Here is a 24,029-nt window from a genome sequence, read left to right as displayed (position 1 = left end):
ATATATAAACATGATAAATAAGGGCTTATGTGTCATGTTATGAGGGCTTGGAAAATGAGGTGGCATCACCTCATGCATTCTTGAAATTGGTTTTGGCTCAAAAAATTCGGGTCTTTTTTTTCCTTTAAACGGGCAGACACGGGATCCGAATTTGGGACAACCGTACCCGATTTCTTGACCCGGGTATATATAGAATCTAATTAACCTAATTCTCTCAAATCTTCATTCACAGCTTCTCCTTCACGCTTTCTCATTTGACAACCCTAATTCTAGAACCTGCCGCTGCAATTCTTCTTGCCTTTAACCTCACGCTGTAACGGTGGAACATTAAGAACCTGCAAAAGCTTCATATCTTTGGATCCCAAAACCATCGATTTGTCTCAACCAAGTTCTTTTCATGTTTGCTAGATGTTTTTCAAATCACAGGTAAGATTTGTTCTTGATTAGGACTTTTTTAGTTTAGTACTAATCGTTCAATTATTTTGACTGGGCGTTTGATGTATATATGTTTCAGATTCCGCTTGTGAACTCATTGTTCTTTTATAGTTTGGAAAGTTTTTTCGATTTGTGCGAAGTAGGGTTTAATTTTGTTTATTTTGATACGGTTTTATTCTATTAGGTTTGATTTCGTCTTTTGTGACAAACAATTCGATTCGAATGCTCGGTTTTGTTTGATTAGGTCTGATTCGATTTCATCTTTGTCACACTACAATTAAGCATTTTTTTTATCAAGGTAGGTTTTTTATTGCTGGTGTTGTTTGTTGATTTTAATGCATAAGAAGAATGAAGATGTGTTGTGGTGATTGTATGTTCCATAGATGGAGAAGCTTCTTGAATAGACTAATCGTTTAGTACTAATCGTTCATTTATTTTGACTGGGCGTTTGATGTATATATGTTTCAGATTCCGTTTGTGAATTCATTGTTCTTTTATAGTTTGGAAAGTTTTACGATTTGTGCGAACTAGGGTTTAATTGGTTTAATTTGATACGGTCTTATTCGATTAGGTTTGATTTAAACTTTTCTGACAAACAATTCGATTCGAATGCTAGGTTTTGTTTGATTAGGTTGATTCGATTTCATCTTTGTCACACTACGGTTAAGCATTTTTTATCAAGGTAGGTTTTTTTATTGCTGGTTTTGTTTGTTGATTTGAACTCATGAGAAGAATGAAGATGTGTTGTGGTGATTGTATGTTCCATAGATGGAGAAGCTTCTTGAATGGACTGACATACCGAATTGATGGAAACGCTGTAGAATCGGATCAACCTCCATTGATTGGTATTCTTTTCCCTTTCTTGGGTCAAAATTGATTTATTACACACTTACTTTACTTTATTGTATTTTTCTTTCTTTTATTTCATGATAAGCATTCATTTGTTTGATTAATCAGGAATTTTGTTTTTCTATCCTCTGTCTTGCCCAAATAAAGGTTAGTATACTTTTTCATAACTTATACTTGATGATTTCAGTTCATAATACCATTAATTTTGTTTTGCAGATTAGCTTTTCTTCTTCTTCTTTTTTTTCCAACCAAGTTATGTGTATACATCATCCAGCAAATGTTTTTTTTTTAATTTCTCCACTTGTGCTTTTCTTGCGCTTAGTGGAAAAAGCGTTTTACTGCGCCTCGAGCCTAGGCGCGCCTCAGGCGCGCTTTTTATAACCCAGGTTACATGTACGCTAAGACTTTGTTTATCCACTCGTAGCTATTATACCTGTCTGATTTTGTTGATTATTTCAGGTACCACCATAATTTCTGCTGAACCCTAAAACCCACCATCGCAAATTTGCTTTGTCTGTTCTTGATCGATTCCTCTTTGATAATCGAAGTTATGCTCTAAATTCCATTCCACCTATGATTTTTATTGTTAATCTATTCCTTTTCATATATGGAAATCGTGTAATGTAGTTATTTATTTTGTTTTTATACATTAAAGGGTTATCATAAGATTTTAGGGTTCTGATGAGTCTGATTTGATTTCTTTTAGATATACATGTTCATAACACTATGGTTGACTTTAATTTTGGTTGGTTTTTTTGTGAATCCCGTTTCTGATTTTGTTATTGATTGTTTTTTTTTAATCCAGGAAGGTCAAGAAGAAGAGGAATTATTTTCTGCAGTGAGAAGTGCTTATGATCAGAAGGGTTCAACTACGGTATTTAATTTAGATTAGACATGCATCAGCAGATCCACTCAATCATAAGTCTCTACAATTTTTTTTTCTTTTAACCCTATATATTTAGATTCGGTAACATGTTTATTTTTTGTTTGCTCAGATTGATAACACAAATATGTTAAAGGAACAATTTAACTCAATACAGACCTTATGTCTCCATGTAAGTGCTTAGTTTTGTTCATATGGATTCTTTTGTGAAGTTTTATAAACTGCATGCACTTGAGATTTTGAAGTTTAATTTATGATTAATAAAGTTGTGCTGAATATAGTTGGACCAAGTAGATTAATAAAATGTGTTATGTATTATCTTATATGGTCCATCTAATTGTATTAACTTGGAAGATAATGCTTATAATAATATATAATTATATATTATTCAACTGGATTTTGATTCAAACTCATATTTTCCACTTAACACCTTTTTATTTATATAATTTAGAACTAATATTTTATTTCAATCCACTTAGTTCGATTTGAAAGGATGAAATAACAAGTCAGAACCTTGGTTTTATGTGGCTCTGTAAATATAAATTAGTTTTATGTGGCTATGTGGATATAAATGGTGGCCATCTGTTATTAATATATATCAAACTTGTCTGTGTTATCGATCACATGTACGTTGGTGATGATTATGAATGATAATTCGATGGTCATAAAACTTGCAGAGTGGTGGGATGTGAAGGAAGTAGGATGTAACTCAGCGATGGGAAGATGACGACGTGAATGATGATTTGTCTTTTTAGTTAAGGAGGGAACTGGAAAGGGATGTTGAGAAGAAGTGAAATATGTAGCTCAATCGTCTATGGTATAGAATCAATACTTTTGGGTTTCTTTTTCATTTAACCAAACCGGTACCTAAAGAATTTCCGCCACTTGTAGGTTGCTGCAGATAAAAGCTTTAAATCTGCGCACTTGATTTCTGGAAGCCATTTATTGTTGATGACTTTTAGATTCACCGTTTGTCTCTTTATTTCCATGTCCAACGTGACCCGTGGAGGATATTTGGCCAACTATTCCGTATCGCCTCATGTTATTATGTAGGCGTATTGGTGTTGATTTCTCATTTGGCTCAAAGAATCTTTAAATCTGCGCACTTGATATTCTGACCCCAACTCACATATCTTTCTATAGGCTGTTAAGTATTATAGAACATGTTAGGGCTTATTTTTTCTATACTAGGTATGGTTGATCAGATGTGAAGACAAAATAATCAGATTTGAAGGCTACTGAGTATTATAGAATATGTCGGGGCTTATTTTTTCTCTCCTAGGTGTGGTAACTGTGAAGAGAAAAAAATCAAATGTGAAGGCATGATACAAATGGGCTAAGCCCGGCTGTTTGGGTAACTATCAAAACGGGTTCAGGTTGAGTAAGATAACATTTTGTTATGCAGTTACATAATAAATCAGATTGCTTTGGGTTAGGCTGATCTCGAACATTTATATATCCTAGGTTTGAAATTTTACTTTTGGTGACTTCTAATGTGTTTGACCCGTTTGGCCATTTCCCTTTTTGAAGTTTTTTTTTTACATGGGAGATTTAGCCAGCAACCAACTTAGCATACTATAGTTGGTTTCATATTGTTCTTGTGGTGTTCTAGCTGGTTTGGTTGGCGGCTTACTTGGTTTAGGTGGCGGTTTTGTCATGGGCCCACTCTTTGGAGCTTGGTGTACCTCCTCAGGTGAGTTTTTATTTTTCTATAGATATGAGAATTTCATAATTTGTTTTCTTGGTTTTTAACTTTTTTTTTTATCTAACATAAATGATAAGATATCACTTTGTACAAAATTATTATTTTGATACTAACAGAGAATAAAAGGTGCAATTTCATAATTATCTTTTGAAAATTTGTAATTTTATAATATCATATTGACTCTTTTAAAACACTAGAAGTATCGTATTTTATTGTTTTTATAAAAGAACTATAATTAGCTCTTTTTAACAACTTTTTTTTACTGAAATAAACGAAGAGACCATAATAGGTTGAGATGATTCCAAAATAATATTGTTTTCCTATTTGAAATTTTGTTGAAAGGCATTTGTGTATATATTTGACATTCTCATACCGTCTTGTAGGGAAGTGGCTAAGGAAGTGGAACTAATGGTAAAACGTTTTCTATTCTTGATATCCCTATGGGTGTTAAATGCTCTAATTTAGTTGTTACCCAATCTGATTTATATCCTCATGATCCGTTCAATGACGATGTTTTTACATGCATTACAAATTCTCAAAATACCATTGACCTGAGTCGTATATTACCAGAGTGGTGTAAACTCAATGCTTCAGAGTATGCGAATAAATATTATGGGATTACGAAGAACCAAAAACAGGCATCATAGACTGCCTTTGTAGTGATGGGAAGGCGGTTGGAGTGAAAGATCAAGATGATCGGTTGAGGGTGAACGGAGTTTTTTTTTAGACAAATTTGCCGAGCTAGATCTGAATCCAAACTTCTGCATGGAAGATGTGAGTGAGGACGAAGTGGCTCGGCTCAATCCCTTATGCACCAGATGAAAACTTGGTAAATACTTCTACCCGGTAGTTAACAAAATCCCCCCAAAAAAAACTAATTTTATCATTAATTTCTTCATTATTATTTTCTTTGGCGGGTTCGGTTTGGTCATTAGTTCTGCGTTATTTTCTTTGGTTTCTTGCGGGTAATAAACTTCTCATCTTCAGAAATTATTTAGTGCTAAATTTCGGTGTTGTTGGTAAATTGTTGGAAAATTCTAGCATGGTTTTTTTTTTTTTTTTTTTTTTTTTTTTTTGAACGGCAAATTTGGATCACTGACGGACCACTGAAGTATCATCGTGCCACCAGAGGAACCACCCAATCATATCCATCTCCACTAGACTCAGGTCTAGAATTTTTTTAGGAGCTGGAGTGGTTTAAATTTGGGGATTAATGTGTCAAATCAAGGTTTGTATATATTTTTTAGTAGTTGCTTGGTTGTGGGGTAATAAGGCTAATTTGTAGGCTTTAAATACGATTCATGGATTAAACCTGTTAAGCTTCTTTAAGCTTTTATTTTGGCAGCCCATCATAGGCCCAATAGGTATGGGCTTCTTATGCTCATACATGGAGCTTTTCATTGTAGTAAACCAGGTATTTTATTTTCCTTAAAATTTTTTGATCTTTTCCTGTTTGAATGTTAATTTATACTTATAAATTCTGATATTAAATTATTGTGTTTTTGCTTCTACTTCTGATTGGTTGATTAAAAAAGGTAAATAGATCAAATTAAAGCCTAATCTGTAGGTTAATAATAATAATAATAACAACAACAACAACAACATGGTTACTTTTCTTAATTAGATTTATTTGGGAAGTCTAGAGTTTCATGAAGTAACTTGGTGCGTTTTTGTCCCAATATCTCAACAAGCTTAGTATCGACACCAAAGTTTATATTATATAGTATCGACACTAAAGTTTATATTATATATTTAAACACTTATAATTTGGTTGGTTTTTTTGTAGAGGGAACTCAATTTACTAAGGGAAATGTTTTTGTAACTCGAAGGATATGCATCTTCAAAGGGACTCGAGTACTCGACTGTCTTTAAATTGTATATCACTTTATCACTAATTTATGTAACATGGGACTTTGTATTTTATTTTATTTATACATTTGATATTTATCTTAATAGTTTTCTCCGACCCGGGTAGCACCCGGGTGATAACCTAGTAAGGATTATATACAAGTTTATAATTTACATTTTTCGTCATTCAACCCGTGTAATACGAAATTGATTGATGATATTAGAAAAGGAAATATGTATATATTCATTTAATAGTTCATTAAGGGTAAAATGGTCATTCTAAGAGTAATTTTAATGAAAAGGGAAAATCTAATCTAATCTAACTTATAATAAAAGACTCCAAATAATGTCATGTGTCATTCTCTCCTTTAACCTCATAAATTTTATTTTTATTTATTTAATAAATTTCTTTTAATATTAATAGTAATTAATAACCAATATATAGATATCACTTATTTTTATCCTTATCTTTATCTAAAATTAATAAATAACTTCAATTTTGCAATTTAAACCCTTTGTTTTTTTACTTTTAACCCAAAGTTTTTCATCTTTTGTAATTTAATCCCAACTCTTTTTTATTTTCAATTTTGGTCCACCATACTTTTCATTTTTCCCAAGTTTTTTGTTTCGTTCTAAATTTTGTGAGTGAACGCACCGAAACGTGTGTGTGGGGTTCAACAGTTTTTCGTATATATTTTCCCGTTTGACTGGCTCGTCGCGTTACATCTATTTTTCTGCATTTGACAAGTTCGTCCAACACGCGGATCCTGGATGGACTTAGTTATTTTTTTCTATGTTTTACGTTTTGGTTTAATTTCTCAGAAACGAGCGTACGTGATTCAAAGATTTTACGTCTGCTTTTCGCTCGACGTTATTTTTTCCATTTTTATTTATTTTGTTTCTACGAGCTTTTCCGGTGTTGGTGGTCGCTGACAATGGTATAGTATTGCTACTACTTAACACAGTTTTATGACAAACGCTGCAACGCAGGGGCTTAATACTAGTTCCTAATACTAGAAAATAATTTTTTATTCATAAATACAATTAACTTCGTAACTTGCTTTATCCAAATCTTATTTTTCTAATTCAAATTAATATGATGAGTATCTTTCGTTTTTCAGAAAATTATTTTTAAAATAGATTCCAATTACAATTATCTCTACTAGTGGATTACCATCCGCGCTCCGCAACGGGTTCAAAAAGTAGATAAAAATAAGCATATGTCTAAATAGTAACTATAATAAAGTGTAAGTGTAAATAATGAAAATCAAAAAAAAGGAAATCTTATTAAAGTTGAGGGGCTAAACATGTAGTTATTAAAGTTGAGGGGCTAAACATATCATTATTAAGGTTGACGGACTAAACATATCATTATTAAGGTTGAGGGGCTAAATATGTTATTACTAAAGTTAAGGAGCCAAAGTTGAGGGGCCAAAGTTGACTATGTTGACAAAATAGCATTAAGTATAGATAGAATTGGTAAACTAAATAAAGGGAATTGCTAACAATAGCTCTAAGGGCTGTGGTTAACAACTAACTTATCATAACCAATTATAGGTGGCTGGGTAAAAAAATGACTTTTTTATGGTTAATAAAAGTTTATATGAGTTGCTGACCATGGTTGAACAATTATTATTATAATTTAAAAAAGATTCTTTTTTTGGTTGTAAAAATTACTGTAGTTGTTAACCAATAAACCATTGCCCTTAGGGCCAAGGTTAGCATTTAAGAAAACAGTTGGAAGGAAATAGGTCTTAAGAGGCCAAACGGGTCAACGTCTTCTAAAATGTAGCGATAGCCTTCATGTTTTGTTTTTTTATAAGTGATAACACATTTTTTTTAAACTGATTCTAGCTGTTGTACATCTTGGAGTGTTATTGCGCTGGTTCACACCAGATATCCCCACAAAAGTGATGAATTTACACACGTGCATGCGCACATGCTATCATTTGCAACATCATGTGCTAAATTATGACTTGTTATTATTGTTCCAGATGCTATATAAAGGAGAACTTATGCGTTCAGACACTGCCAAGCGTATTAGTTTAATGGTAGACGTCTCTCATGATTTATAACATATCATTAAATATGAGTTACAAAAAAAAGACGTTACTTCAAATCTCAGGCTGTACCCGACTCATATATGATACTTGGGATAAATGCAGAAAAGGTTGACCTAATCTTAAAGTCAAAGCCCAAGGAAGAAGTTTAATACCTCCACTCTTTCCACCGAGTAAAAAGATAGCCATATACGTACGTACGTAATCGAGCCTGCATCACTATGTACCTATATAGATATACCCCTCGAACAATTCTGATTTCTGTTTGTTCTCTTTGTAGAAATTGTCGATTTTGTAATGTAGACGGTGATTTTTTTTTGTTTCTGTTCAAACGGGTTGCGTATGCTGTGAAAAAAGAAGAGGCGACAATTCTGAATCAATTGTAGATAAACAGGTTAACGTGGGTTAAATTTTGTTCCTAACATGTCAAGTTAGTAACTTAAATAAAGTATTTACTAATGTGAAGTGAAAATAGTTCAAGTGGGTCAAAAGTGAAAACAATCTTCTAGTTCAAGCTTAAAATGTTTTTGTGCACAGTTTTGTTTTTGTGTATTTCTCTACTATTTATATGTTTGTTAATTATTAAACTAATTTTAATTTTTAACATGAAGTTTTTAAGACAGATGAACCGATAAACAATAAAACCTCGAACCTTGTTTGATGACACTTGTAAGAAAACAAAGGTGAACGGTAATATAAATCAACATAACAAAATTTTTTGTAGATGAACTAAAATATCAAAATATTCTATTGATTTTACATGATACAAGACTTCTTTAAAAAGTATGCACAACAACAACCAGTTTTATGACTTTATCGATTATTATATAAGTTTTTATTAATAAATAATGCATTCATTATGATTATAAGAACAATCTTGTTACAATATCAATCAATATATAAATCATATAACAAATCTTGTTATAATCAAAGCATTCAACAAAATAATAATTAAAGAAATCTGTAGCTGCACATGTGTTATTTTTAAACCTACAAAATTGTGGGAAAAAATATCATACAATTTGAACTTGACCATCTGAACTTCTTTCTCTTTAAATCCACATTTCTCATAGAAAGCCTTGTTATCAGCACTGCAATCAAGAATTACTTTATAACAACCCGTCAAACGAGCATGATCAGCAAGAAAACCGACAACTTTTTTCCCTAACTGCAACCCTCTAGCACTCGAATCAACCACAACATCTTCGATGTGTCCAACTTTCCCACAGTTTCTTACAAATTTCTTTTCTATGAACACACTTCCAGTTGCAACAATCTTTGATGACGCAACGTCTTCAATCACACCTATGACATGATCATCACCGTATGATTTGAGTTCTTCGAATCGTTTTTGAAACTCATCATTCGATACAGAATCACAAATTTTTTGAAACTCATCATGGAGTAGTTCCATGAAGCCTTTGTTCTTGTCTGTTATTTCCAGTTTTCTAACTTGATATGTTTCTTCATCACTACAGGTTGTGTTGCTTTGCATCTTTCTTGATTTTAATCAGTATAGATTCCTGTTAAAAAAAACAAGAAGTGCACCATACAATAAACAAATCCACATGGGTGATGTTTATGATGTTTAAGCCTGGCAAAAAAAGACGGGTCAGGTAATGGGTCACATTGCATAACAGGTTTGGGTCAGTGGGTCACAAAAGGTCATTCCAAAGAAGAATCAGTTAGGCACTTAGGCTCGGGGCAAAACGATTTTGGTTGAAACGGGTTTGTTTTAGGAAAAAAAGTATCAAAAGGGTTCAACCGCATGGGTAATGATGCTAAAGCCTAGCAAAAAGGACGAATCGGTTAACGGGTTATTACAGGATTGGGTCAGAAAAGGTCGTTTAAAGAAGTATCAGTTGGTCCAAAACAAAACCGATTTGGGTTGAAACGGGCCGTTTTAGAAAAAAAAGTATCAAAAATTGGTTTAACCACTATCTTTGTGGGTTGTGGGTCCCGTTCTAAGGTTAGTAGCTTCATAGAATATACTCATGGATGTACCAATAGAAATATTGTAAAATCATGTAATTTAAGTTTGTATCACTGAATCTAATGGTTGGGTATTCAAAGATACAACCTTGTACAAGAGATATTAAGTTGTTAAACATCCTAAGATCAACATAAATAATATACAGCTAATTGACCAAAATTTATAGATTGAAATAACCTTAAATTTCAAGATTATCAAGAGATATAATCAATCAAATCCCAACAAAAGTAACAACACAAACAAATACAAGGTTTGTAGATGCTAGTCAGACACTTACAATGCAAGCAGAAAGATTGGATTTTGATATGAATGCTTGGATTTACCAAAATGGCAGGGAGGATTCAAGATCAGTTAGTTTTCCCAAGTAGGTTTGTTTTGGTTAACATCTCAAACGTGACCCACACCATCTCCGAAACGCTCTCTTCTCTTCTCAGTCGCCTATTTAATAACTATATCACCCAATTAGTCACACATTTATAAACAAATCAAAAATACATTAAACAAATCACAAAACCTAATAATAAGTTAAAAACTAAAAGTAAGGGGGACCACTACGTCTGCCTCACCTCGCCTGAAACAACCACCAGATGGCGGCGTATTCCGAATCCAGCTACTGCGTCTATAAAGCCGCATTGGCGTTTCAAAAAGAGCTCTTCCAGAAACACATTTTCATTGGTTGGGGTAAACAATCCTTCTTGATGAGGTTGATACTATATAAGATAGTTAATAGTTATCTTTGTCAAGTATTATTATTGTTACCTTTTACAAGCATGGTTAGGAAATATATTTAAATGTTCAAGTTTAGCTTATTATACATCTTATGTGGCTCTTACAATTCTCTACTTCAAATTATCTATATTAAACACGGCCCATGTGATAGCACATATTCTTAGTAAAGCTCTAACAAGAAGACAGATTAAAGTCCTATAACAAAAGGCCCTATTCTCGTCACCACCAATGCCTTTACCACCACCGCCATAAAAACATAGTGAGCAAGTGAGCCCATTGAGCCATTTTGACCTTTATTCATTTTTAGTAAAACCCCTTATAACCTGAACCCTCCCAGGTATGTGTAATTTGATAAAATACATTGACAAGGGGTTTATTTGGAGCATAAACAAAAACAAAAACACAGCATAATCAATATAAGCAATGAAACAATTGAGTAATTGTAGCTTTGAAATTGACATTCAGACGTTCGATTTTGAGAGATGACGTTCGCATAGATGATAAGATTTTGATTCTTCAGATTGTTCTTAATGATGGTGATGCTTTTGTTAGAGAAGAGAAGGGAACGATTATGGTTGCTGGTGCTGGTTACTCAATTGTTTTGGGAATGATTTGGGAGTAGAAAGGATGAGGGGAATTGAAACTGATCTGACATTCAATTGGGGATTTTAATGGTAGTGATTATGAACGAGGGAATTCAAGGGTTATTGTAACAACCCGACTTTTAAAGTTAAAATACAAGTCAAAGTCAAAGTCAAGACATGTCAGCATTCAGATCTGTCATTTCTTACTTCAATTATTGCTTGTACTCTCGTGACTCGATAATCGATACTTTAGTTAACGCTATTTTAGTTTACGATTTATTATTATGTGAAGTAATAATACGATAAACGCAACTAAACGCTAATCTACTTAAACACTATCACATCGCTATCGCTATCGCAACTCAAATCGCAGTTATTGGTATTTGTTCTGTGTGTTATTATGTGCTTTACTTGTGTGTGCTGATGATATGTTTTAGGATGTTATTCGCAAACGCACTCGCAACTTTATCGCAACGCAATCTTATCGCAAACGCTACACGCGAATTTAATTGTATGTTTTTATGTGTTAGTTATGTTATTTGTGTAACTATTGTTTAGTACTATCGCATCGCCTACTCGCAACTCGCTTAAACGCAACGCAACACTCAACGCACGAAACAAAAGTTGGAAAACCAACTCGCATGAGCCAACCGATCGAACGACCATTCGATCGAATGGACATCCGACCAGATGACCATCCGATCGGATGGCCATCCGATTGAATGACCGTCCGAACCGCTTAACCCTACACCGCCTTTCTCCATTTCACCTATAAATACCCTTCTTGTCACATCAACTGTTCATTGATGTGACATCTCCGTCCGACCCACGCACTCTCAAGCTCTTTTCTCTCGATTCCTCGCGATTCTTGTAAGTTTTCTCCCTAAATCTTGTACTTCCATCTTCATTACACACTTTCTCATCATCTTCACCAACGAATCTTACATTTTCACCGTGAAATCATCTGATTTGGGCTTTTCTAAGGTGACGTCATCACGAGTTCTTATGAACACGGAAGTGTGACCTCATCTCATCAAGAACGGTCCGGATCTAAAGGATTTCCACATGTTTTTACACTGATTTCACCTAAATCTAAACATTTTCAAACTGTTTCAAACCTTTCTTCAACATCTTTCACTTTTCACTCAAAACCGTTAGAATCTGGACTCGTTCAGGTTCCTCTACTCACTCTTTGGTGGAGAACCGATCTAAGAATGGATTTCTACCGAAGAGACAACCGATTCACGGGTTGAATATGAAACTCCGTCAAGAACATATGAGTCTGGTTGAACGCGGTGATTCTTGTCCGATCGAACGAGTTGGGCTTGATGAGATTTACGTTGTTTAACACGCCGTCGTGTCGTCTACGTCAAACCACAAACTTTTCAACTTGACTGATTTCACAAAGATTTCAAACATCAGATCGCCGATCGAATAGCCGTCCGATCGGACGACCATCCGATCGAACGACTATTCGACCTGGTGACCTGTAAGTTCAATACTTAAACAATATTTCAAAACTTCAAAGAATATCAACTTTCAATCAAATAGCCATCCGATCGAACGGTCATCCGTCTAGATGACCATCCGATCGAAAGTCTTTATTTATACTACAATGAAAACTTTAAAAGTTCAGACATTTCACAAACACACTCACACTCAGTCGAATGACCAACCGACCGAATGGTCATCCGTCCGTACGGTCATCCGATCGAACCGACATCCGATCGCTCATCTCACTTGACGCACTATTTAACAAGTTGTTCAACGCTTACACTATCGTTCTGTGATTAGGCTAACCTTCGAGCGCTCCCTCCAATCCAAGATTGTATTTATTTGCTAAACACGCTATGTGAGTATACTCGATCCCTTTTTGCTTAACGCACTTTTGGGTGTTACATACGTTACTTATACCAAATCACATCGACACACGACGCAACACTTTTATACGCTAACCGCTCTCGCATGTTATACGTGTTATTCGATGAATGCTTGTATGTTATGTTTACACAGTGATTGTTGCCTAACACCTTAGCAACGATAGTACTATAGTTTGGACTCAGCACCTGTCGTGGACAGGGGTTGTTAAGGGTTTTACTTCACATGGTCACAGTGGTGATAATGTGTTGCGCATTCTATAACTCTCAGTCACGTCTGTGCATATTTCATTGTCGATAGCTTACTTGCTTCACATTTCTATGTGTTACATGCTGGTTATGCGTAAATTGCTTTTCACTACTATATGTTATTAAACTTATGTACTCACCTTTATACTATGTGTATTGACTTTATTTTAACGTATGTGACAGGTGTCTAGGATGCTATGTTTGCTGATCTTTTGTGGAATAAAGCTAGGGGAGTCTAGAAACAAACTAAATAAAGTCTGAGTTGTCAGAACAATTATTTGTCTTTGAGAACAATGTCTGTAATAACTATTTATGCTTTATATGTTTATGGTATGGGACGTGGACGTTAAATATATTGTCACTAATAGTGTTATGGATTCTCTTGGACAATCTGTTTCGCTCAGTGTCTCACCCCGATGTTTCCACCATCGGTTGGGGTGTGACAGATTGGTATCAGAGCCATAGCTATAGGGAATTAGGAAAGACTCGACCAAGTCCAGGTCGACGTCTTAGGATTGACCTAGCCTATAGTCTAAGTACCAACAGACCCCTTCGTGTAAAACCAGAGAGTAACAGGGATAGCATACTCTCTCGACTCGCGAACACACTACACTCTATCGGCCTTTCCTAAGGTCGAACACTACTACTTAGCCTTTCCTGAGGCTAGCAACACACACGATTTTTCGAAAACAAACGTGTGATTGGGTCGATATTAGGTGTGAAAACCGCAAACTCTCGATTAGATCGCTCGTTCGACGCGCATTTTTACTATAAACACGAGAATTTGCATTGAGTCAGGAGTTAAATCCATTCCTCAACAAAGTTCTTCCTATCTCTCTCGTGACTCTATCACACAACCAGGGATAAAGTTGTTAAGTTAGGGGTGACACCCGCACCTTAATGACTTATTCCGCTCTCTAATTTGGTTTTACAAAACTCTCACAAAGGTCTCGACGGATTCCAAGGACTCAATCCACGTAGTAACCGAAAGGATGCGTGTCGTTGTCGGTGAGATAGCACAGTCTATTAGGCCAAAAACGTGTACTCGAAGTCGTTGTGAATAGTCGAATCACTTTGGGTAGTCGATGTCTATCACCCAGGACAATCTATTTTCGATTTCAAGCTCGCAATTGCTGATTTTACGTTTTCTCGCTTTTATGTGTGATTTTATGTGTTTTATGTGGTTTTCATGAATTTATATGTGTTTTGATTTTGGAGACTATACGCTTTTCCGCCCTTCGCTTTGATAAACGCGCACAACTCGCTCTGTACGCGTATCTCAAAACGCTAACAAATCGCAGACAATTTATGAACCCTCGCATGCTATGCTACTCGCTATCTCTCATCGCATTTACGGAAGTGTGCGAACTATACGCTGTGATACTCGCACTCGCAACTCTCGAACGCGCTCGCGAAACTTGAATGATAGGTGAATACGTGCAAAATATGTAGGTGAATACGTGCAAAATATAGTTGAATATGTGCTTCTGTGCTCTATGTGCTTACGTGGATTATGTGCCTACGTGATTACGTGCCTATGTGTTAGACGTGTTCCTGATGCTTTATCTAGTAATAATAAGTATGTTTGTGTGGAGAGATTCGATTTTATCGTGTCTGAATCCTATGACGATGTCTGTTGCAGACAATGTCGTCATTAGGATCTCATACTTCCCATGCTACCCGTCGTAACCACGCTGACAAGCGCATCGCCTCGCTAGTCGCCAAGGAAATGGCTAAGGTCATTTCCCAAATTGTCAGCGAAATCAGCGAAGTAAAGAGCAGCTCCTCTGTGGATTCAAAGAGCAACTCGCCCAGAGCTTCTTTTAGCTTCAAGCAATTCAAGGCCTGTGGCCCTAAGGACTTCACTGGTGAAGACGGGCCCAGCGCCATGTTTCAGTGTTTTGACTCGATTGAAGTCACTCTTCGTCAAAGCCAGTGTCCAGACAACCTCCGCACTGTTAACGCAACTGGAGTTTTTCAGTCCATGGCTCTGAACTGGTGGGCTGCGGAGCGAAACAGGCGTGGGAACGATGCATCCTATGGACTTTCTTGGGAGGAATGGAAGGAAATCATGATGAAAGAATTTTGTCCCCCACATGAGCTCCAAAAGCCGGAGAATGAGTTTTGGAATATCAAGCAAGAAGGTGGCGATAATGCTGGTCTTATTGCTCGCTTTAAGCAGCTTAGCATCATCTGTCCTGAACAAGTCTCAACTCCCGACATCACAATCAAGAAATACATTCGCGCTCTACCTGATTGTGTTGCCGATTTTGTCCAAGCAGCCAAGATTACTACCATCGAAGAGACTTACCAACTCGCCGCTGAAATTAATGATAAGCGAGTTATGGCTGGTTACTTCAAGAACACCACCAAAAGTCTCCACCAAGTCACCGCTACTCCCGCTCCTGAAACCGCCGCATCTCAAGGAACGAAGTCTTCACGCCGCAAGCGCAAGAACAACAACAACAACAACAACAACAAGAACTGTGTTGTCACCGCCACTCCTCTTAATGTTGTTCCTGCCCAACCTCAGAACCAGAACCGCCAAGTAGCAGCACCTGTGACCAACGCACCGCCTGCAAAGCATGCGTACACTGGTCCTCTCCCTCTGTGCCCTACTTGTACTTATCATCACTCAGTTGGGATCGCTTGCCATTTTTTGTGTCCACTGCAACCTCTAGAGACACTTTACCACGAATTGTCGCACTGGTCCTCGTCAGCAAGCTCAAGCTCAAGCTCCTCCTGCACTGCCAGCTCCTCTTCCTGTTCCTCACAGTCAATATGCAGCTCCTGCTCCCGCTACTCATGCACGAGCCTGCTTCGCATGTGGTGATCCTAACCACTTCGCAAACGTCTGCCCGAACCGAGTGGTGAAGCAAGAGCCCCAGCAACAACCAACGCAACAATAACATCAACAGCAGCAGCCTCAGCTGCAGCCAGCTCAACAAGCAGCCCGCGACAGAGCATTCAACATCAACGTCCGCCAGGTTCAAACTGACAACAATGTTGTCAATGGTACGTTTCTTGTCAACGGTATTTATGCTTCATGTTTATTTGATACTGGAGCCGATAACTGCTTTGTATCGTTAGATCTCGAAAGACTCCTAAACCGTTAACGCGCTAACCTCCCAACGACGTTTGACGTAAAAATTGCCACTGGGAGAACCGTCACCATTAGTTCTGTTCTCCGTGATTGTACTCTTGAGCTCAAAATTCACGTTTTCCCGATCGATCTTATTCTGATGCAGCTTGGTAGCTTTGATATCATAGTAGGCATGGATTTTCTTCGTGAAAATCGTGCTGAAGTCGTTTGTTTCGATAAAAAGATTCGTTTCTCTATCGCAAATGGCGATCAACTCTGCGTCTATGGCGAAGTATCATCGAAGGATCTGAAACTCATGTCGTGCATCCAAGCAAGCAAGTATCTTCGAAGGAATACAAAGCTTTCTTGGCACACATCGTAGTAGCGGAGGAAAAGGAAAAGAAATCAATGGAAAAGGTGCTTGTAGTTCGTGATTTTCCTGCTGTCTTTCCTGAAGATTTACCTGGTTTACCCCCGAGTCATGATATTGATTTTAGTATCGATCTCATTCCTGGAGCCAACCCTGTTGCTAAAGCTTCCTATTGCCTCGCTCCGTCCGAAATGCGTGAACTTTCTAGTCAACTCTAGGAATTGCTTGATAAAGGCTTCATACGCCCTAGCACATCTCATTGAGGCGCACCTGTCCTTTTCGTCAAAAAGAAGGACAGATCGTTCCGAATGTGCATCGACTATAGGGAACTCAATAAGCCTGCTATCAAGAATCGCTATCCCTTACCCCGAATCGATGATTTGTTTGATCAGTTGCAAGGCGCTACGTGTTTCACGAAGATCGATTTACGCTCTGGCTATCATCAGTTACGAATTCAGGAGGAAGATATCCCTAAGACCGCTTTTCGCACTCGTTACGGCCATTATGAATTCGTCGTTATGCCCTTTGGTCTAACCAACGCACCCGCGGTTTTCATGGATTTGATGAATCGCGTGTGTAAACCCTTTCTCGACCGCTTCGTCATCGTGTTTATTGATGATATCCTTATCTATTCGAAGTCGAAAGCCGAACATGCGCAACATCTTCATTTGGTACTCGAGCTTCTCCAAGGGAATCGCCTCTACGCCTAATTCTCCAAGTGTGAATTTTGGCTTGAGGAGGTTCAATTCCTCGGTTACATCATCAATAGTCAAGGTATCCACGTCGATCCCACAAAGGTTGAAGTAGTTACGAGTTGGATTACACCGAAATCCCCGTCCGAAGTTCGTTCTTTTCTCGGATTGGCGAGCTATTACCGTCCATTCATCGCTGATTTCTCTAAAATCGTCGTCCGGCTTACCTCTCTGACACATAAAGACAAGCCTTTTGTTTGGGGAACCGAACAAGAGGAAGCCTTTCAAACTCTCAAGCATATGCTCTGCAATGCTCCTATCCTCGCGTTACCCGACAGAAACGGTGGCTTTGTAGTCTATTGCGATGCCTCTAACCTCGGTCTTGGCTGTGTTCTCATGAAACGAGAAGGTTATCGCGTACGCCTCTCATCAGCTCAAGATTCACGAGAAGAATTATACAACTCACGATCTTAAACTCGGTGCAGTTGTTTTTGCGTTAAAGATTTGGCGACACTACCTTTATGGTACCAAGTGTACGGTCTTCAACGACCATAAGAGCCTACAACACATCTTGAACCAGAAGGAACTGAATATGCGCCAACGCAGATGGGTTGAACTTCTCAACGATTACGACTATGAGATACGTTACCACCGTGGTAAAGCAAATGTCGTCGCCGACGCTCTTAGCCGACTAAGCTATTTGCATAACGTTCGTAATGTTCAAGCCCAGCATGACCTCGAAGCCCTAATCCATGACGCTCAGCACGCATGCTTCATTGAGAATACCTTGAAAGAGGAAATGAAGAAGTGTGGTGCTGAAACCCAGCTTGTCACCAAATCGAACGACATCTATTACCATCTCGATCGCATCTGGATTCCAAGTCGCAATAACCTTCGGGAGATATTGCTGACTGAAGCCCACAAATCCCGATATTCCATTCATCCTGGTGCTGACAAGATGTACCAAGACCTGCGTGCCAAGTACTGGTGGCCTGGAATGAAGAAGGATATCGCTCTCTATGTTTCGAAGTGACTGACTTGTTCGAAAGTCAAGGCTGAACAACAACGACCCTCTGGCTTACTCGTGCAACCCGAGATCCATATGTGCAAATGAGAGAGTATAGCTATGGATTTCATTACAAAACTTCCGTGTACGCCATCAGGTCACGATAGCATTTGGGTTATCATCAATAGTCTTACGAAATCTGCTCATTTTCTGCCGATATGAGAAGACTTTAAGGTGGAACGATTAGCACGAATCTATACCGACGAAGTCATTTGTCGACACGGGACACCTCGTGATATCATCTCTGACCGCGATGGTCGATTTACCTCGTGCCTTTGGGAAGCTTTTCAATCTGCTCTTGGTACTACTCTTAATCTAAGTACCGCTTTCCATCCCTAGACCGACGGTCAGACTGAACGCACGATTCGCACCCTTAAAGACATGCTTCGTTCGTGTGTAATAGATTTTGGTGGTAATTGGGATTCGCATTTACCTTTAGTCGAATTCTCGTACAACAACAGTTATCACTCTAGCATTCAAATGGCACCATTTGAGGCATTATATGGAAGAAAATGTCGATCACCTATTGTATGGCACGAGATCGGAGATGCGCAAATTACCGGTCCTGAGTTATTGCAAGAAACAACTGACAAAAACCTCCAGATACGAGACAATATCTTGAAAACTCGGAGTCGTCAAAAGAGTTACGCCGATAAACGCTGCAAGCCCCTTGAATTTGACGTTGGCGATCATGTACTCCTAAAGGTTTCACCTTGGAAGGGGGGATCCGATTCGGCAAGAAAGGAAAGCTCGCGCCTCGATACGTTGGACCTTTTAACATTTTGGAAAGAATTGGCAAAGTGGTCTACCGACTCGAACTACCGGAGGAACTCAGCAACGTACACCCGACTTTCCACGTTTCGAGCCTCAAAAAGTGTCTAGCCGAGCAGAATTTACATGTTCCTCTTGAGGATCTACAAGTGGATGAAACATTACACTTCGTGGAAAAGCCCGTCAAGATCATGGACCGAGAGACCAAGAAACTCCGACGCTCACGCATTCCTATAGTGAAGGTTCGCTGGGAATGCATACGCGGCGCCGAGTTCACCTAGGAACTCGAGAGTGATATGAAGGCTAAGTATCCACAGCTATTCGTTACGCCTGCACCTTAATTTCAGGACGAAATTCCCTAAAGTAGGGGAGGCTGTAACAACCCGACTTTTAAAGTCAAAGTCAAAGTCAAAACATGTCAGCATCCAGATCTGTCATTTCTTACTTAAATTATTGTTTGTACTCTGGTAACTCGATAGTCGATACTTTAGTTAACGCTATTTTAATTTACGATTTATTATTATGTGAAGTAACAATACGATAAACGCAACTAAACGCTAATCTATTTAAACGCTATCACATCGCTATCGCATCGTAAATCAAATCACAGTTATTGGTATTTGTTCTGTGTGTTATTATGTGCTTTACTTGTGTGTGTTGATGATATCTTTCGGGATGTTATTCGCAAACGCAATCGCAACTCTATCGCAACGCAATCTCATCGCAAACGCTACACGCGAATTTACTTACTTGTATGTTTTTATGTGTTAGTTATGTTATTTGTGTAGCTATTGTTTAGTACTATCGCATCGCCTACTCGCAACTCGCTTAAATGCAACGCAACGCTCAACGCACGAAACAAAAGTCGGAAAACCAACTCGCACGAGCCAACCGATCGAACGACCGTCCACCCGCTTAACCCTACACCGCCTTTCTCCCTTTCACCTATAAATACCCCTCCTGTCACATCAACTGTTCATTGATGTGACATCTCCGTCTGACCCACGCACTCTCAAGCTCTTTTCTCTCGATTCCTCGCGATTCTTGTAAGTTTTCTCCCTAAATCTTGTACTTCCATCTTCATTACACACTTTCTCAACATCTTCACCAACGAATCTTACATTTTCACCGTGAAATCAACTGATTTGGGGTGTTCTAAGGTGACGTCAACACGAGTTCTTATGAACACGGAAGTGTGACCTCATCTCATCAAGAACGGTCCGGATCTAAAGGATTTCCACACGTTTTTACACTGATTTCACCTAAATCCAAACATTTTCAAACTGTTTCATACCTTTCTTCAACATCTTTCACTTTTCACTCAAAACCGTTAAAATCTGGACTTGTTCAGGTTCTCTACTCACTCTTTGGTGGAGAACCGATCTGAGAATGGATTTCTATCGAAGAGACGACCGATTCACGGGTTGAATATGAAACTCCGTCAAGAACAGATGAGTCTGGTCGAACGGGGTGATTCCCATCCGATCGAACGAGTTGGGCTTGATGAGATTTCCGTTGTTTAACACGCCGTCATGCCGTCTCCGTCAAACCACAAACTTTTCAACTTGACTGATTTCACAAAGATTTCAAACATCAGATCGCCGATCGAATAGCCGTTCGATCGGACGACCATCCGATCGAACGGCTATTCGAACTGGTGACCTGTAAGTTCAATACTTAAACAATATTTCAAAACTTCAAAGAATATAAGCTTTCAACCGAATAGCCATCCGATCGAACGGTCATCCTTCCGGATGACTATCCAATCGAATGACTTTATTTATACTACAACGAAAACTTCAAAAGTTCAGACATTTCACAAACACACTCACACTCAGTCGAATGACCAACCGACCGAATAGTCATCCGTCCGGATGACCATCCGTCCAGACAGTCATCTGATCGAACCGACATCCGATCGCTTATCTCACTGGACGCACTATTTAACACGTTGTTCAACGCTTACACTATCGTTCTGTGATTAGGCTAACCTTCGAGCGCTCCCTTCAATCCAAGATTGTGTTTATTTGCTAAACACGCTCTGTGAGTATACTCGATCCCTTTTTGCTTAACGCATTTTTGGGTGTTACATACGTTACTTATACGAAATCACATCGACACACAACGCAACACTTTTATACGCTAACCGCTCTCACATGTTATACGTGTTATTCGATGAATGCTTGTATGTTATGTTTACACAGTGATTGTTTCCTGACACCTTAGCAACGATAGTACTATAGTTTGGACTAAGCACCTGTCGTGGACAGGGGTTGTTAAGGGTTTTACTTCACATGGTCACAGTGGTGATAATGTGTTGCGCATTCTACAACTCGCAGTCACGTCTGTGCATATTTCATTGTCGATAGCTTACTTGCTTCATATTTCTACGTGTTACATGCTGGTTATGTGTAAATCGCTTTTTGCTACTATATGCTATTAAACTTGTGTACTCACCTTTACACTATGTGTATTGACTTTATTTTAACGTATATGACAGGTGTCTAGGATTCTATGTTTGCTGATCTTTTGTGGAATAAAGCTAGGCGAGTCTAGAAACAAACTAAATAAAATCTAAGTTGTCGGAACAATTATTTGTCTTTGAGAAGAATGTCTGTAATAATTATTTATGCTTTACATGTTTATGGTATGGGACGTGAACGTTAAATATATTGTCATTAATAGTGTTATGGATTCTCTTGTACAATATGTTTCGATCAATGCCTCACCCCGATGTTTCCGCCATCGGTTGGGGTGTGAATGTTATTAGCATTGAAAGAGAGACCATTGAGTTGATTGAAGAGAAGAACTGAAGGAGGGGCATGGCCGCTCCTTACTAATGTCGTTCTCTCTCCCATAACTTTTCACAGTTTCAATCTCTAACTTTTTGTTTCATTGTCATAAATGTAGAGTTTGGATGGAATCACTATATTGCCCTCCAAGTGTCTTAAAAGTTTTGAACTTGTTCAAGTTTAACCCCTCTAAAATGGCTTGCTTTATTTGTATGTAGTGTTTCAAAATTTGTACCTATAGTAAAATTACGAAAAAAAAGGTAAAAAACCCAGTTTTCTTAATAAGGTATTATAGATAACACCCCTTTATCTCCGGTAGTCTTTCAGATTCACATAAGTATGATAAATCAGAACAATATACTAAGCAACACAACTTAAAATAAATTATTTCATACTTTGAATAACTAACATTCTTATTTATAAAGAACTACACTTTTTTTACAAACATATGAAAGCCTACCTCTCATATTCATCTTCTTCTGCAGTCACAAACAAAGAACATTGGATCGCTTCACTTTGAATTCATCCATTTTAACTGTTTTTTTAAATCCAGGTAAATTACTTTTTATTTTAAAATTAAGTTTCTTTTTATCTTTTCTTAAAACTTCATATATTATATTACTCAAAAGTTTACCCATCTTTGTTTTTTTATAACATTCCAACCGAATAACTCTGTATTTGAAACAATATATACTAGCGTATTTGGACGCGCCTTGCGACGGTACTGTACCGCGAGCACTGTATCGATATCGCTTTGGTTTGCTATAATATTAGTACGATACATGCACTAAGTATAGAACTCAACATGTGTTATAAATCGATCCAAAACGATAGAAGCGAACACTGGTACCGGCACTGATGATGTTCGAACGGTATTGACCAGTTCAGATTGTCACGGTACCGATATTTATATTCCATCCCGGATAGAGTTGTATAAATGAAAAATTATCGAAACCAAAAACAATAAAAGTGAGTATGGTCCTGGTACTAATGTTGTTCGGTACGATACGATGTAAGTTTATTGAAAGTAAAAACAATAAAATACATAATGGTATCGAAACTGATATTGTTCCTTCGGTTTTGGCACGGTTAACTATGATAGCGTCACAATATCCATTATTATACACGAAACCATAAAAATAGATACAAGTACCGTCACTGATCTTGTTCGATTTGGTACGGTACGGTACGGTATGATAGCGATACAGTGTCAGTTTATCTATCAAAAGCAAAAAAAAACAATAAAACTAAATACCTGCATCGATACAGATGTTGTTCGGTCGTTTCAGCTCAGTCTGGTATGATAGCGGCACAATATCCGTTTTCAATAAAAGTTATGTCACAATGTTGAAAAAGTTAAACATAGAACAAATAATAAATTATCATTCATTGTCCATTTGGTTCGGTTTAATACGACAACGACACGGTATCCATTTTCAATAAAACTTATATAGCAATGTTGAAAAAAATATATAAACATAGTTACGAAATAAGATTTTTTTTTTAAAGTTAACGAATAAAACTTATTAGAAAAATTTAAACTAATTAAATAATGAATGAAGTTCATAAAAAATAAATACTAAAAACATTGAATAAATAAATAAATAAATGCTAAAAATAGAAAAAAAGTAAGCAACCACTTAAAAATATAGATCACTGTTCATGAAGAGTTTATATTAATACGTATAATATATGTGTGTGTAAGTAGTTTTCTATATGTTATTAGTAACTTTTTACTTAGAACTGATCTTTTTAACTTTAGTATTAATAGATATTATTCATGTTGATTATCTATTAAACAAATCAAATAAAATAGTATATCAATATCATAAAGTTATTTGTTTGATGAAATTAATGAATACGAAAAGTTGCAGAATTGTTTTTGTTATTTGGCATCCATCAATCTTCGTCATAAAAGCATTTACCGATTTTCTATACAATTACACAAATAATCTTAACTGCTAGGTGGTTGTATGAATTATAGTACAATTTATTATTTTGTGTTCTCATTATAGAAGGAAATGTAACAAAAATACAACATATG

At 37.2% G+C, this 24,029-nt stretch overlaps 1 protein-coding gene and 1 long non-coding RNA gene across 7 annotated transcripts; one reads left to right on the top strand and one right to left on the bottom strand.

The window, feature by feature from the left end:
• The first annotated feature begins 222 nt into the window (after nucleotides 1–222).
• Nucleotides 223–5,825, top strand: LOC110867899. Of its 6 annotated transcripts, XR_004874624.1 has the most exons (12): nucleotides 223–426; nucleotides 1,052–1,117; nucleotides 1,204–1,280; nucleotides 1,393–1,431; nucleotides 1,501–1,670; nucleotides 1,744–1,831; nucleotides 2,090–2,158; nucleotides 2,280–2,339; nucleotides 2,845–2,984; nucleotides 3,059–3,860; nucleotides 4,256–4,283; nucleotides 4,443–5,825. It is a non-coding gene; the product is annotated as an uncharacterized LOC110867899 (long non-coding RNA). The 6 variants fall into 6 exon arrangements; XR_004874619.1 differs by having other exon boundaries at nucleotides 4,256–5,825; XR_004874620.1 differs by having other exon boundaries at nucleotides 1,501–1,677; nucleotides 4,256–5,825.
• Nucleotides 5,826–8,684: 2,859 nt separating this feature from the next.
• On the bottom strand, nucleotides 8,685–11,163 carry LOC110866561 (glucosamine 6-phosphate N-acetyltransferase). The gene is made up of 3 exons (XM_022115705.2): nucleotides 10,340–11,163; nucleotides 10,051–10,211; nucleotides 8,685–9,303 (listed from the first exon to the last, which is right to left on the bottom strand). The coding sequence occupies exon 3, from the start codon at nucleotides 9,273–9,275 to the stop codon at nucleotides 8,685–8,687; it is 591 nt and encodes a 196-aa protein (XP_021971397.1). The 5' UTR covers nucleotides 9,276–9,303; nucleotides 10,051–10,211; nucleotides 10,340–11,163.
• Between the last annotated feature and the right edge of the window lie 12,866 nt (nucleotides 11,164–24,029).

This window comes from Helianthus annuus, chromosome 12 (genome assembly GCF_002127325.2).
Source record: "Helianthus annuus cultivar XRQ/B chromosome 12, HanXRQr2.0-SUNRISE, whole genome shotgun sequence".
Taxonomy (NCBI): Eukaryota; Viridiplantae; Streptophyta; class Magnoliopsida; order Asterales; family Asteraceae; genus Helianthus; species Helianthus annuus.
Note: the sequence above shows the minus strand (reverse complement) of the source record. Positions and strands in the feature narration are given on the sequence as shown.

Coding starts and splice junctions, on each gene's coding strand:
- LOC110866561 (XM_022115705.2), bottom strand. CDS start 9,275: ATGCAAAGCAACACAACCTGTAGTGATGAAGAAACATATCAAGTTAGA.